This window comes from Eriocheir sinensis, chromosome 26 (assembly GCF_024679095.1).
Source record: "Eriocheir sinensis breed Jianghai 21 chromosome 26, ASM2467909v1, whole genome shotgun sequence".
Classification (NCBI taxonomy): domain Eukaryota; kingdom Metazoa; phylum Arthropoda; class Malacostraca; order Decapoda; family Varunidae; genus Eriocheir; species Eriocheir sinensis.
Window position 1 is genome coordinate 1,212,063 of NC_066534.1, and position 15,596 is coordinate 1,227,658.

General features: G+C 44.1%; 1 protein-coding gene across 1 annotated transcript in view; it reads left to right on the top strand.

Moving 5' to 3' along the window:
- The window catches only part of LOC127003680 (uncharacterized), a 40,716-nt gene that overhangs the window by 13,066 nt on the left and 12,054 nt on the right, over positions 1-15,596 (top strand). Inside the window, exons 4-6 of the mRNA XM_050870604.1 lie at positions 2,652-2,844; positions 5,405-5,560; positions 13,617-13,743. Coding sequence (XP_050726561.1) covers positions 2,652-2,844; positions 5,405-5,560; positions 13,617-13,743 — 476 coding nt within the window. The remainder of the gene's footprint in view (positions 1-2,651; positions 2,845-5,404; positions 5,561-13,616; positions 13,744-15,596) is intronic.

Here is a 15,596-nt window from a genome sequence, read left to right on the forward strand (position 1 = left end):
CCTCATATTTGGCCCGTCGCTGGTATACTGTAAAGCCTCATATTTGGCCCGTCGCTGGTATACTGTAAAGCCTCATATTTGGCCCATCGCTGGTATACTGTAAAGCCTCATATTTGGCCCGTCGCTGGTATACTGTAAAGCCTCATATTTGGCCCGTCGCTGCTACATGGCTAATTTTGTTTCTTCTCTATAGGATGGAATTTAATCATCAGTGGTTGTTATCTTGTGGAGTGTGCAAAAATGACGTGTTATTTTGTATTATTCTGAACTAGATGGAAAAAAATGTATCTTTCCATCTCTGCGAAGTCTTATTTATTTATTTATTTTATTTATTTATTTATTTTTTTTTTTTTTTTTTTTTTATGTGTACGCCTATAGCGCCGGTAGGCTTGCTTGAGGGGCCTGGATGGTGTTCGGCCCCAGCCCGTCATGGCAAGTGTTTATAGTGGCGCCATCTTCTCTTGGCTCATGCTGCCCCCCGGAACTCCTTCTTGATTCACTTGGACGGTTTCCTCTAGAGTCCGGGTTGATGGGTGGTCTTCAGGACAGCATGTGGGTAGTTTTAAGCCACTCGGCGGTGACTGAAAAATCCCAGGTGGTAGCGTGGGGATTCGAACTCGCGTCGTCCATCACGCGGTGAATGTGGGCCCAGCACGCTACCACTCAGCCACCGCCTACCCAATATTATGCTTAGGTTGTGTAAGTGGGTGGATAAGGGCAGTGACAAATGGCAGCTGGCAGGTTGTGGGCCATGGCAGAGAGGCGAGAAGCCTGTTGTTATTTGTTTGTAATTTATGTATATTATAATAGTAGTAATAATGATGATAATAACAATAATAACTTTTATCTTCAGTTTTCTTTGTGACCAATCTATCTGTTGTGGTAAGCAGTCTCTGTACTTCAGGCCTTTATCGTACTTTTTCTATTTTTCATTAAGGACAAACTCAAAATGTTCATGCGTTTTTTTCACAAGCCATATTCCACACCCACATATTGAGTAACTTGTATATGAAGTGAGGAGTTGATGTGCTGCATGTGGTAAGCTTCTGTTTCATGAGGTTACATGCATTCTCAATGATGCTAAGATCTGGGGTCACCAGGCCAGTCTAAGACCTCTGTGTCATGATTAGCAAGAAATTCAGCATATTTATTATTGCCTTGTTGCCTGGTGCAGTCCCCTGGCATGAAATATTTGCAACCATGATTTTTTTATAAATAAGTCAGCATTCATTGCAGTGTTTTTAGGAAGGAAGTACAGACCTCCCCTGCCTTGTTGCCCGCTAAGTTCTGTGCAGCTTCTTGAAAAAGCTGCTCAAAACAAAAATGCCTCCCACGCTCTCTCAGGCAATTCTTAGGGCTGCTTTCACAGTTGTTTTGTTTGTTTTGATCGTTACCAATGGCGGCGATCACTGCTATAGTATTTCCATGTAAAACTGGGCTATGGGGTAGTGGCAGCTGCGGGGTTAGCCTAGCCCCGCACCTTGCCACACACACTCAACACCTCTCGCTTCCTCTGCAGCCGCCACTACCCCATCAGCCAGTTTCACGTGGAAGACTATTGCGTCGATCGCCGCCATTGGTAACGATCAAAACAAACAAAGTGACTGTGAACGTGGCCCTGTACCCTTGGCTCTCCAGCACTTTGTTGTTCAGCATGTGTCATACTCAAGAGTACTTCTGCTCACTTGTTTTCTTTTGTGTCCCTGAACCTCATATTGCAGCATCACTTAACATGCCTTCAATACTTTCTCTTTGACCATAATGATCCATCTCAGTCTCCCTGTCCAGAGCTAAGTACACCAACATTGCCTTTCCTTTCCATTCTGCCTTAATCAATGATGTCCACTTCCCCCTATCCCAGCCCATGCTCCTGCAGTTTACTCTGTTCTTAGCTTGCCTTCTTTTACTGTGAAAATAAGGCATCATGCAGCCTTAACCCTTGCCATACTGTGACGCAGATGTTGGCGTCACAGTATGGAAAGAGTCAAGAGGAAATGGAAGAGAATTAATCCTCTTCTATACCTCTCAATCCCCCACTAAATTCCTCTTAATCCTCTTACATTTCCTCTTAAAAGGTTTAGAAGAGGACTAACGGTGACACCCTCGGACACCCATCGCCGGAGTGAAGTGACAGCCCCAACACTCCTTAATTACCGGTATATTACTGCCAGGTGGCTGAGTGGTAGTGTGCTGGGCCCACATTCACCACGTGATGGACGACGCGAGTTCGAATCCCCACGCTACCACCTGGGATTTTTCAGTCACCGCCGAGTGGCTTAAAACTACCCACATGCTGTCCTGAAGACCACCCATCAACCCAGACTCTAGAGGAAACTGTCCAAGTGAATCAAGAAGGAGTTCCGGGGGGCAGCATGAGCCAAGAGAAGATGGCGCCACTATAAACACTTGCCTGCGCCATGACGGGCTGGGGCCGAACACCATCCAGGCCCCTCAAGCAAGCCTACCAGCGCTATACGCATAGACGTAAAAAAAAAATAATAATAAAAAAGTCATGTGCCAATGAAGCGGAAACGACCTCCTCCACCCCAACCACTACCTCCCCCACTCACTCATTCCACTCCCTCCATTCCAGTTCCCATTCCACCTCCTTTCTCATTCCTGCTCCAGGGGTTAACATGATCCTTTTTCAGGTTTGTGACGGCAATCGTGAAGCTTCCTCAGACGAAGTACTACAGAGCCAAGTCCATACACCACCTGGCCCTGGAGATTGGCCTTCCTATGCACCTGGTTGACCTGCGTAATGAGATCGTGCACGGCCATGGGGGCTGGGGAGGCGGGGAGTCGGTACACAAGGGCTTGGAGGTGTCTTACAAGTGGATTAAGGTACAGGAATATGCTAGTCATCATAAGATTACAAGGTTTTCTACATGAATGTATACAGTCCCTTTTTCTGTGTTTCCTCCCTCCTAATTGATAGTCTTCTACCTCTTAAATTCTGCCGCCATGTTGCCTCTCTTTCTATCTTCTGTCGATATTTTCACGCTGACTGCTCTTCTGAACTTGCTAACTGAATGCCTCCCTCCTGGCGGCCCGCTGCACGACTTTCTGATCAAGCTCATCCCTATACTGTCCAAACCCCTTATGCAAGAGTTAACCAGCATCTTCACTCTTCATCCCTCTACTGTCCAAACCCCTTATGCAAGAGTTAACCAGCATCTTCACTCTTTCATCCCTATACTGTCCAAACCCCTTATGCAAGAGTTAACCAGCATCTTCACTCTTTCATCCCTATACTGTCCAAACCCCTTATGCAAGAGTTAACCAGCATCTTCACTCTTTCATCCTTATACTGTCCAAACCCCTTTTGCAAGAGTTAACCAGCTTCTTCACTCTTTCATCCCTATACTGTCCAAACCCCTTACGCAAGAGTTAACCAGCATCTTCACTCTTTCATCCCTATACTGTCCAAACCCCTTATGCAAGAGTTAACCAGCATCTTCACCTTTTCATCCCTATACTGTCCAAACCCCTTATGCAAGAGTTAACCAGCATCTTCACTCTTTCATCCCTATACTGTCCAAACCCCTTATGCAAGAGTTAACCAGCATCTTCACTCTTTCATCCCTATACTGTCCAAACCCCTTATGCAAGACTTAACCAGCATCTTCACTCTTTCATCCCTATACTGTCCAAACCCCTTATGCAAGAGTTAACCAGCATCTTCACTCTTTCATCCCTGTACTGTCCAAACCCCTTATGCAAGAGTTAACCAGCATCTTCACTCTTTCAGCCCTGTACTGTCCAAACCCCTTATGCAAGAGTTAACCAGCATCTTCACTCTTTCATCCCTATACTGTCCAAACCCCTTATGCAAGAGTTAACCAGCATCTTCACTCTTTCATCCCTATACTGTCCAAACCCCTTATGCAAGATTTAACCAGCATCTTCACTCTTTCATCCCTATACTGTCCAAACCCCTTATGCAAGATTTAACCAGCATCTTCACTCTTTCATCCCTCACGCTGGTAAACTCTGTAACAATCTTCCTTCATCTGTATTTCCTCCTGCCTACGACTTGAACTCTTTCAAGAGGAGGGTATCAGGACACCTTCTCCCAAAACTGATTCCTCTTTTTGGACACTCTACTCTATTTAGGAGCAGTAAGTTGCGGGCTTTTTTTTTTTTTCCATAATGTTTTCTTTTATTTTCACGCCCTTGCACTGTCTCCTCTGCTGTAAATAAATAAATAAATAAATAAATATTATGAAATGGTTTGTGGGAGGTTTGCTTAGAGGGACCATTAACCCAGTAGCAGCGACGGGCCAAATTTGTGTCATGATATAAACCCCCAAAAAATAGATGATACATAATCTGATCACAAACGCCTTGATATATATTATGAAATGGTTTGTGTGAGTGATGATTTTTTCTCATTTTTCTCGCTTAGAGGGACCATTAACCCGGTAGCAGCGACGGGCCAAATTTATGCCATGATATAAACCCCAAAAAAATAGATGATACATAATCTGATCACAAATGCTTTGATATATATTATGAAATGGTTTGTGTGAGGGGTGATTTTTTCTCATTTTTCTCGCTTTAACCCGGTAGGAGCGACGGGCCAAATTTGTGCCATGATATAAACCCCAAAAAAATAGATGATCTGATCACAAACGCCTTGATATATATTATGAAATGGTTTGTGGGAGGTTTGCTTAGAGGGACCATTAACCCAGTAGCAGCGACGGGCCAAATTTGTGCCATGATATAAACCCCCCAAAAATAGATGATCTGATCACAAACGCCTTGATATATATTATGAAATGGTTTGTGGGAGGTTTGCTTAGAGGGACCATTAACCCAGTAGCAGCGACGGGCCAAATTTGTGCCATGATATAAACCCCCAAAAAATAGATGATCTGATCACAAACGCCTTGATATATATTATGAAATGGTTTGTGGGAGGTTTGCTTAGAGGACCATTTACCCAGTAGCAGCGACGGGCCAAATTTGTGCCATGATATAAACCCCCAAAATAGATGATCTGATCACAAACGCCTTGATATATATTATGAAATGGTTTGTGGGAGGTTTGCTTAGAGGGACCATTAACCCAGTAGCAGCGACGGGCCAAATTTGTGCCATGATATAAACCCCCAAAAAATAGATGATCTGATCACAAACGCCTTGATATATATTATGAAATGGTTTGTGTGAGTGATGATTTTTTCTCATTTTTCTCGCTTGGAGGGACCATTAAGAAACATGATCCCCGCTGCTACTGGGTTAACAGCACCTCACATGCACTTTGCTGTAGAATGTGAAGTGTCCTGCTTATAATGCATATATCAGGTTCATATTTTTCTTTACGCCCTTGAACTGTCTCCTTAGCTGTAAAAATAAAAAATAAATAAATAAAAATCCATCGTAATGTGTTTTTCAGTGGTTTTATTGGGATGCCGAGTTCCAGAAGATGCAGAATCGCAACTCGGTGTTCACGATAAACCCTGAACGGTGGCAGAACTTCCTTTGCCTCTTGAGGAAGTTCGCAGTGCTCGCCATGTCATCGGCAAAGAAAAAGATTCCAGCCTTCATTAAAGTAAGCACACGATCTGCCTCAACTGTCTGATATAAATGAGTGTTGTAGGGCCACTTGTATTTGTGTGTATTATGTATGTGTAGGGAAGAAGTAGCTTAATTTTTAGGGCTTTCAATCTGCAATATCCAGTACAGCCGTCCCTCAAATAGTACAGTTTCCAATAGTTCGGTTTTGGTTTTGTGTGGATTTTCTAAGAAGATTTTTAGGGATTTTTAAATTTCCCAGTGACCAGGAAATTAAAAAATCCTAAAAGATCTTCCATGACAATCCTTATAAAACTTTTTTTTTTTTTTTTTTTTTTTTTTTTTTTACAACAAAGGAGGCAGCTCACGGGCACACAAAAAAAGAAAACAATAATAAAAAAAAGCCCGCTACTCGCTGCTCCTTAAAAAGAAACAAAAGAGGTGGCCGAAAGCAAGGCCAAATACGAGAGGGGTTTGAGGGATGATTGTAGTCTCAGCAACAAGGGTGGTGGCTGAGTGGTCAGCAGGCGGGTGTGGTGAGCCCTGCCTGCAAAAAAAGAAAAGATAACACCTTTGGGAACAGCAGGAAAATAGGCTTTGAAAAAAAACAAAAATCTTACGTTTTCCATGAGGGATTTTTGTCAGGACATGACATTTTTTCAGTTCATCTTGTCTCATGGAATAACATTGTTAAATAAGATTGTACAGGTAACTCGATTTACGCGTTTTTTAAATAACGCGTGGTCCAAAATCCATGTAAATGTTTAATTTACGCGTTTTTTCACTTCTACGCGATATTTTATGGAGTGTCCACCACATGTCTCGCGCAACTGTACTCACACGGCCACACAGCTGAGCTCAGTTCTTCCCGCGCGCCACTTGAACAACAATACAGTACCCACGCTGCCACGCTACTCAACAATAGGGGTGGGAAGGTACCGGCACCGGTACCAGTACTAACGGTACCAGCTATATGGTACGGTACCGATACCGGACTGCTCGGTACCGGTACCAGTACTAGCCAGTCGCTCATGGTGGTCCTCATTTCTTCCTCACACGAGTGAGGCTGAGACTGAGTGCCTGAGTGGATATCTCGGTGATATGGATATTCTCTCTCTCTCTCTCTCTCTCTCTCTCTCTCTCTCTCTCTCTCTCTCTCTCTCTCTCTCTCTCTCTCTCTCTCTCTCTCTCTCTCTCTCTCTCTCTCTCTCTCTCTCTCTCTCTCTCTCTCTCTCTCTCTCTCTCTCTCTCCACTAAATAAAGTGAATATTTATTTTTTGATAGAAACCAACCTCTTTTTTGATTTACATTGTTTTTGATTTGTGCGACCTCTTCAAGGACACAATACTCGCGTAAATCCAGAGTTACCTTTATATATATATATATATATATATATATATATATATATATATATATATATATATATATATATATATATATATATATAGATTTATATATATATATATATATATATATATATATATATAAAACATTTATAGGTGATAGTTAAAAGATTTTTTTGCCACACCAAGCATGCATCCATCTCTTCATCCACAGTGTATTATTATTATTATTATTATTATTATTATTATTATTATTATTATTATTATTATTATTATTATTATTATTATTATTATTATTATTATTATTATTATTTATTTATTTATTTTTTTTTTTTAAGTGTGTCTATAAGTTGATGCGTCTCCATTGGTACATGTGCCTTATTTGTTCCGACCTGCGGGGAAGCTAACTTTATTTTTTCCAGTTTACTTCCTTGCTATCTCAAAACACACACCTTGGAAAAAGGAAGACAATGGGAAGAGAGAACACGTCATTTTGAAGCTGCAGTTGAGGGCGGCTGCATCATGATTGACTGACAGTTCTGATAACGTGCTTGTGATTCTCTGTGAGTCCGATGACGTCATCAACAGCGCTCACCCAATCAGTGGCCGCACTGCCTTAAGGCTGTTTTCCTCCAACCCGTTGGGGCCACAGTCAACCGCGGTTGCCCGTTCGCCTAACCGGGAGCGAGTTGTCGGTTGTCAGTAAGCTGGTGTCACACTTGGTCTTTTCCTCCCATTGCATTGGTGATATGGGCAACTGGCAACTCCAACTTTCTGTCTGTGCGTCACACACTGTATCCACGTCTGCAATGTAAATAAAGCAGTCATCCTGTATCAACATGGTGTCGTCTGCTAAAGTAAGGGCTGCCGCGGCTTGTGCTGCCATTACCCAAGTTATGGACATGTTGCTGAAGTTAAATGGAAGGAAGAAATGGTTGTGCTGGTGGCGTGCCTGTGGTTCCTCCATGCCAGAAGTTCTCATTGTCGCCACTGCACGTGCACAGCCAACCCACCCATCTAGACTCCGACCACATAAACACGTGGATAGAGGGCTTCACAGGTTCATGAGGTGGTTGGAGCTGGCAAGCGAAGTGAGCATAGCCATGCTGTCTGGGTATGCATGAGAACATCTGTTTTTCAACAAGTCTTTGTTTGTTTACATTCGCTTCTGAGTAGTTCGCGGGAGGACAGCCAGGAACAAAACACCGGGAGTCCATCTACAATTTTCATAGACTGGAGAAAAATAGTTTTTTGACCTGTGGTTCCCCAGCACGGGGTGTTCTCTTACCTTGTCAATTAAAGAGTAAACAAAGCAGCTCTGCCAGGCCACTTTATGAGTCTCTTGGTGAGCATCTTCCACTGCTCCTCACTCCTCAGCCACTGCCGTCGTCTGTGTACATACAGCCGTGTGGTTGCTTGTACCCACAACCGTTTTTCATCCGTATGGACAACTGACAACTTACTCCCAGTTGGGCATACGGCCAACTGCGGTTGCCTGTTGCCCCAGTGGTTGGAGGAAAATGGCCAGTGTGACACCACCATTTAAGGTGCTGTGCCTGACACCGTTGGTAGGTAGACATGACCCGTACATGTCAAAGCAGCATGAAACTCAGGACGATGATGCATGAAAGTTGGGATGGTAAGAATTTAGGACTAAGCATGAAACTTGAGGATCACAAAACTTGAATAGCGCGAAACACACACACACACACACACCTGCCTCCCTTTATTCATGGAGGTTAGGGGACATGGGCGCCTGTGAATAGCAGATATCCACAAATGTTTGTTGCACTCCGTTTATAAGCCTCTAGACCCTCAAAAATTCACTGAGAGCAATTTTACACAAACGGTACTTGATGAAGCATTTCAGATATCAGGCAGCATAGAATATCACTACAGTACCCTCTAGAGATTCGCGCTATCCGAGTTTTGCAATCCATGAGTTTCGCGGTTAGTCCTAAATTCTTACCATCCCGACTTTCGTGCATTATCACCCCGATTTTCACTCTACTTTGACACATACGGGTCACATCTACTTACCATCGGTGTCACACACACTACCTTAAAAGGTATTATCACACTGGACGTTTTACTCCAAGTATTTTTATCTATTTATTTATTTATTTATTTATTTTATTTATTTATTTATTTATTTATTTTATTATTATTATTATTTTTTTATTTTTTTTATGTCGCGGCTTATTGCACCAGTAGGCTTCTTCCCGGTGGATCCTGATGGTCGGCCCAAGGCTTCTTCCTGGTGGGGCCTGATGGTCGGCCCAGCCCGTTCTGGCGCAGGCGAGTGTTTATAGTGGCACCATCTTGCACTGGCTCATGCTGCCCTCCCGGAGCTCATCTTTAATCTTAGAATCTAGAGTCCGGGTTGATGGGTGGTCTTCAGGACAGCATGTGGGTAGTTTTAAGCCACTCGGCGGCGGCTGAAAAATCCCAGCTTGGTGGCACCGGACGGGGATTGAACTCACGTCATTCTGAATGCGGCGCCATCACGCTATCCACTCATCCACCGCCTCCCCAAGCTATACAGGCATGTGTTTATAGTGACACATCCTATTACTTGGCTCATGCTGCCCCCTGGAGCTCATCTTTGATCCTCTGTGGGAGATAATCTAGAGTCTGGATTGCTAGGTGGCATTCATGACAGCATATGGAGGATAGTCTTAGGCCACTCATCCATGACTGAGCATTGTAGTGGTGGTTGGGATTCAAATCCTGGCTCTCATGGATGCTGTGCCTGCATTCTGATCAGTCAGCCACTGCCTCCTGCTTTTGTGCAATAGGGGGAAAATCTCTGTGTAATTCAGCTCTTGGTCTGCTGCGGGTCAGACAGCCGGCCGTTCCCCTACAGAAGAGCACAGAGCTTGTAGTACCGATCTTTGGGTAGGACTGAGACCACTCACACAACACACCATGACAACGAGGTCACAACTCCTTGCCTGACGTCACGTACCTGCTCACTGCTGGGTGAACAGGGGCTACACGTGAAAGAAGATAAACCCAACTTATCTTCACCCGGCCGGGGAATTGAACCCCGGTCCTTCTGGTTGTGAGCCAGACGCTCTATCCACTGAGCTACCGGGCCGTGTGAAAATGTGTGAATGCCCAAGTAGTGAACACCAGTGAAAAGGGAGGGAAAGGTGTACGTTACAATGTAGCGCTGCTCCAATAGTATATGGTGAACACATGCTGCAAGTAGGTGGGTAGGCGGTGGCTGAGTGGTAGCGTGCTGGGCCCACATTCACCGCGTGATGGACAACGCGAGTTCAATCCCCGCCCGTTGCCACCAAGCTGGGATTTTTCAGCTGCCGCCGAGTGGCTTAAAACTACCCACATGCTGTCCTGAAGACCACCCATCAACCCAGACTCTAGAGAAAACCGTCCAAGTGAATCAAGAAGGAGTTCCAGGGGGCAGCATGAACCAAGAGAAGATGGCGCCACTATAAACACTTGCCTGTGCCATGACGGGCTGGGGCCGAACACCATCCAGGCCCCTCAAGCAAGCTTACCGGTGCTACAGGCGAAGACGTAATAAAAAAAATAAATAAATAAATAAATAGTCATACGTGATTTGCCAGGAATGCTGCACCGTCATGTCAAGCAGGCACCTTTTTAAGAAGTAGAATTTTGAGTGGTCTGGTCTTCTTGTCCTGTAACAAATGGAGTTCATTAAATCTGAAATCTATTAATCTGAAGTCCTTGAAATTGAGGGTTGAGTGTATCTTTATCTATTCGATGCATGACCTTTGTGCAGCATGCATTTGATGGGGTGTGAGTTTGTTGGCGGTAGTGAGTGTTCTAAGCGCTAATTGGTTCACGGCTAGAGAAAGGCAATATCCACCAGGGTTCTTTTACTGACAAAAATCACACAGGTCATTGGCACGGACAAGACACATAAAAGAGGTGGTTGAGTGTATATGTATTTGTGAAGGTGTAGTGTGGTGTGAATGACATTGGAGTGTTGATGTAAATGTGGAACAATATGTAGAAGTGAACTGTAGCAGGACGAGGACAGACAGTGGAAGATAAACGAGTAACAAGAGACTTTAACATTGATGACGCAACACGGACAACAGGGAGACGAGACAGCAACAATGAAAAGACTTAGACGGCACAGGAGACACAAGATACACTGGAAAGACTTAAACGGCACAGGAGACACAAGATACACTGGAAAGACTTAAACGGCACAGGAGACACAAGATACACTGGAAAGACTTAAACGGCACAGGAGACACAGACAACAGGGACAGAAAGCTTGACTGGCACAGGAGACAGGACAAAGAAAAACACGAGTCTGCACATTTTCTGAGGAGTTACCGGGAGAGTGTGTGTCCATTTGTAGGGGTAACTGCTAACGTTCACCTTTTGCTTTCACTAAAATGCAGTTACTAACATCAGGGAGGAATGTAATTTTGCTTCACTGTCACAAGCATTTATTAATCTGCATTCACAGTCATTCACAGGCAATTTTTCTATCCTTGGCAAATTCAGCTTTCCCCTTTGATCCTTTCTACTCCGTCTTTTCTACCATAACACACAGGTCGGTATTAAGACACTCGATTCTCACCTCAACTATTTCTAAAGGTCAAAGATGGGGTCAGTCGGGTTCTAATGAGTGTTTCTTCAGGTTCATGGTACAGAAGAAGGGTCAAACTAGCACCAGGGTCATAAAACTACCCCTGGAAATACCCACAACTCCTACGAAAGCCTTGTCAAATGTGTGTTTCTTAGGTTCATGGTACAGAGGAAGGGTCAAACTAGCACCAGGGTCAGAAAACTACCCCTGGAAATGCCCACAACTCCTACGAAAGCCTTGTCAAATGTGTGTTTCTTAGGTTCATGGTACAGAAGAAGGGTCAAACTAGCACCAGGGTCATAAAACTACCCCTGGAAATGCCCACAACTCCTACGAAAGCCTTGTCAAATGTGTGTTTCTTAGGTTCATGGTACAGAAGAAGGGTCAAACTAGCACCAGGGTCATAAAACTACCCCTGGAAATGCCCACAACTCCTACAAAAGCCTTGTCAAATGTGTGTTTCTTAGGTTCATGGTACAGAAGAAGGGTCAAACTACCACCAGGGTCATAAAACTACCCCTGGAAATGCCCACAACTCCTACGAAAGCCTTGTCAAATGTGTGTTTCTTAGGTTCATGGTACAGAGGAAGGGTCAAACTACCACCAGGGTCATAAAACTACCCCTGGAAATGCCCACAACTCCTACGAAAGCCTTGTCAAATGTGTGTTTCTTAGGTTCATGGTACAGAGGAAGGGTCAAACTACCACCAGGGTCATAAAACTACCCCTGGAAATACCCACAACTCCTACGAAAGCCCAGTCAAATATGTGTTCTTGGGTGGCGATGTCTTGTAATACGACCCACAGTGTTGTGGCAAATCTTGTCTGCTGATTTTATGTGCAACGGTCATTAAGGGGCTGTGATTTCTTGATAGGGCTTTAATATCGCAGGGGGCTTCGTGGTGCAGTGGTTAGCACACTCGGCTCACAATCGAGAGAGCCCGGGTTCGATTCCCGGGCGGAGTGGAAAAATTTTGGCGGCTTTTCCGATACCCTACGCCCCTGTCCACCCAGCAGTGAATGAGTACCAGGTATTAATCGGGGGTTGTGTCCCGTCTCCTGGGGTCTGTTCCCTTCTCCTATAATTCCTTCCCCTTCTGTCTCTCTCCGGCATATGACCACAGATGTTGCGCCCACTAAACAAAACTTTCCAACTGTTCCCTTCTCCTATAATTCCTTCCCCTTCTGTCTCTCTCCGGCATATGATCACAGATGTTGCGCCCACTAAACAAAACTTTCCAACTGTTCCCTTCGCCTATAATTCCTTCCCCTACTGTCTCTCTCCGGCATATGATCACAGATGTTGCGCCCGCTAAACAAAACTTTCCAACTGTTCCCTTCTCCTATAATTCCTTCCCCTTCTGTCTCTCTCCGGTATATGATCACAGATGTTGCGCCCACTAAACAAAACTTTCCAACTGTTCCCTTCTCCTATAATTCCTTCCCCTTCTGTCTCTCTCTGGCATATGATCACAGATGTTGCACCCACTAAACAAAACTTTCCAACTGTTCCCTTCTCCTATAATTCCTTCCCCTTCTGTCTCTCTCTGGCATATGACCACAGATGTTGCGCCCACTAAACAAAACTTTCCAACTTTTCCCTTCTACAATTCCGTCCCTGTCTCTCTTCGGCATATGACCACAGATGTTGTGCCCACTAAACAAAACTTTCCAATTTTTCCCTTCTATAATTCCGTCCCTGTCTCTCTCCGGCATATGACCACAGATGTTGCGCCCACTAAACAAAACTTTCCAACTTTTCCCTTCTATAATTCCGTCCCCTTCTGTCTCTCTCCGGCATATAACCACAGATGTTGCGCCCACTAAACAAAACTTTCCAACTTTTTCCCTTCTATAATTCCTTCCCCTTCTGTCTCTCTCCGGCATATGACCACAGATGTTGCGCCCACTAAACAAAACTTTCCAACTTTTTCCCTTCTATAATTCCTTCCCCTTCTGTCTCTGTCCGGCATATGACCACAGATGTTGCGCCCACTAAACAAAACTTTCCAACTTTTCCCTTCTATAATTCCATCCCTGTCTCTCTCCGGCATATGACCACAGATGTTGCGCCCACTAAACAAAACTTTCCAACTTTTAATATCGCATTTCTTCCTTTCACTTCACTTCTCCAGCATGTTGTGTCTACATTTCAGGTTAAGGAGAGTCTGATTGAGAACCTGGAAGCCATGTACTCCCTGGAGCCTGAGGAGTGTGCCAAGGCAGTGGTTGAACATGTGTTGCTGCCTGATTCTTCTGACTTGACGAGCCAGCTTGTGAATGGTAAGTTCTATACATTCATAACGTGTTCTAACATGTTCTTCATTGAATGCAGCGTTACCAAATTATCATACTCAGCCACGTAGCACATTATGAGCGGTATTCTAAGACACTTTCAATTCTCATATCATCTATTTCCAAAGGTCATAGAGGCGATCAATCGGGTTCTAATGTGTGTTTCTTTAGGGTCACGGCACAGAGGAAGGGTCAAACTACCACCAGGGCCATAAAACTACCCCTGGAAATGCCCAAAACTCCTACGAAAGCCTTGTCAAATGTGTGTTTCTTTAGATTCACGGCACAGAGGAAGGGTCAAACTACCACCAGGGCCATAAAACTACTCCTGGAAATGCCCAAAACTCCTACGAAAGCCTTGTCAGATATGTGAACTTGGGCGGCGAAATGTTTAGTAATACGGCCCTCTATTTCCCGTTATTTTACTCACAGGTATCGCAAACAAACGCCACTAAGTAACGCTTTTAACGATACCTTTAACTATAGTCTCGTTATCTGTGTTGGTAGGAGATTGGCGACCTTTCCATGATTCCACATGTTTCCACTTAACCACTATTAGCTACCCACCAGTATGATATTTTGGAAAACTGAGCCGACAGTCGTGTTGATGAGACATTGCTGCATATCATGGTCACAAATATATTGCACTTCGGTATACCTACAATAAGATAATGAGAAAAAATTATGGTTGTGTATAAACATTTTTGTTCACCTGTTTGGATTCAACTCCTCGTCATTCATATACTTTTTATTGCATTAGATTTTCGTTCACAGTTTCAAATTCAGCACATTTTTCCGATTCAGACGGTTAATGACATGTACCAACGTAACAATAATTAGAACTGATAAATGCGATGTTTTGAGTACGATGATATGGTAACGATGATTCAATGCTTCTCCACCCATCGACAAAAACTTGCCCTCTATTGATGGGATGAGAGAGGCAGGGGCCAGGTTAAGAGGAGGCAAGGCAGCTGCTATATAGCCTGTCTGCAAAATGTATGTTATGTTCTCTTCCTGGGAGAAAGTTCTGCTCCACCTCAATTTTCTCCTTTCCTGTGAAATATACAAAAATATCAAATAGCATGTATACATTGGTGTGTGGGAAATATAGGGTCGTTTTATAAGACATCGTCGCCCAAGAACACATATTTGACAAGGCTTTCGTAGGAGTTGTGGGCATTTCCAGTAGTAGTTTTTTGACCCTGGCGGTGGTGTGACCCTTCCTCTGTACCATGAACCTGAAGAAACACTCATTAGAACCCGACTGACCCCCTCTTTGACCTTTAGAAATAGCTGATGTGTGAAGCAAAAGTGTCTTATACCAACCATACAATCATCATCATCATCATTTCATAGACGCCTGCCCCTAGGAGTTCCCACCAGGGGATGGCCATGGCAGAAGAGCTTCCAACTTTCTCTATCCAGACACTCCCTCCTTCCCTGCTCAGAGTTTCTCAAAGATCTTTCCCCCCTCTCCCTAACGTATTCTTGGAGGTCGTCCTCTAGCATTCCCTCCCTCTATCTCACTCACATACACCCTTCTGGTCATCTTACTCTCCTCCATTCGCTCCATGTGGCCAAAACACTTTAAGGTCTGTCAGGGAATGAATTGGTTTGTGTTAATAGGTGAGGTTTGCCAGTGTGGTTGTCAGGGAATGAATTGATTTGTTTTTACAGGTGAGGTTTGCCAGTGTGGTTGTCAGGGAATGAATTGGTTTACAGGTGAGGTTTGCCAGTGTGGTTGCCAGGGAATGAATTGGTTTACAGGTGAGGTTTGCCAGTGTGGTTGCCAGGGAATGAATTGGTTTACAGGTGAGGTTTGCCAGTGTGGTTGCCAG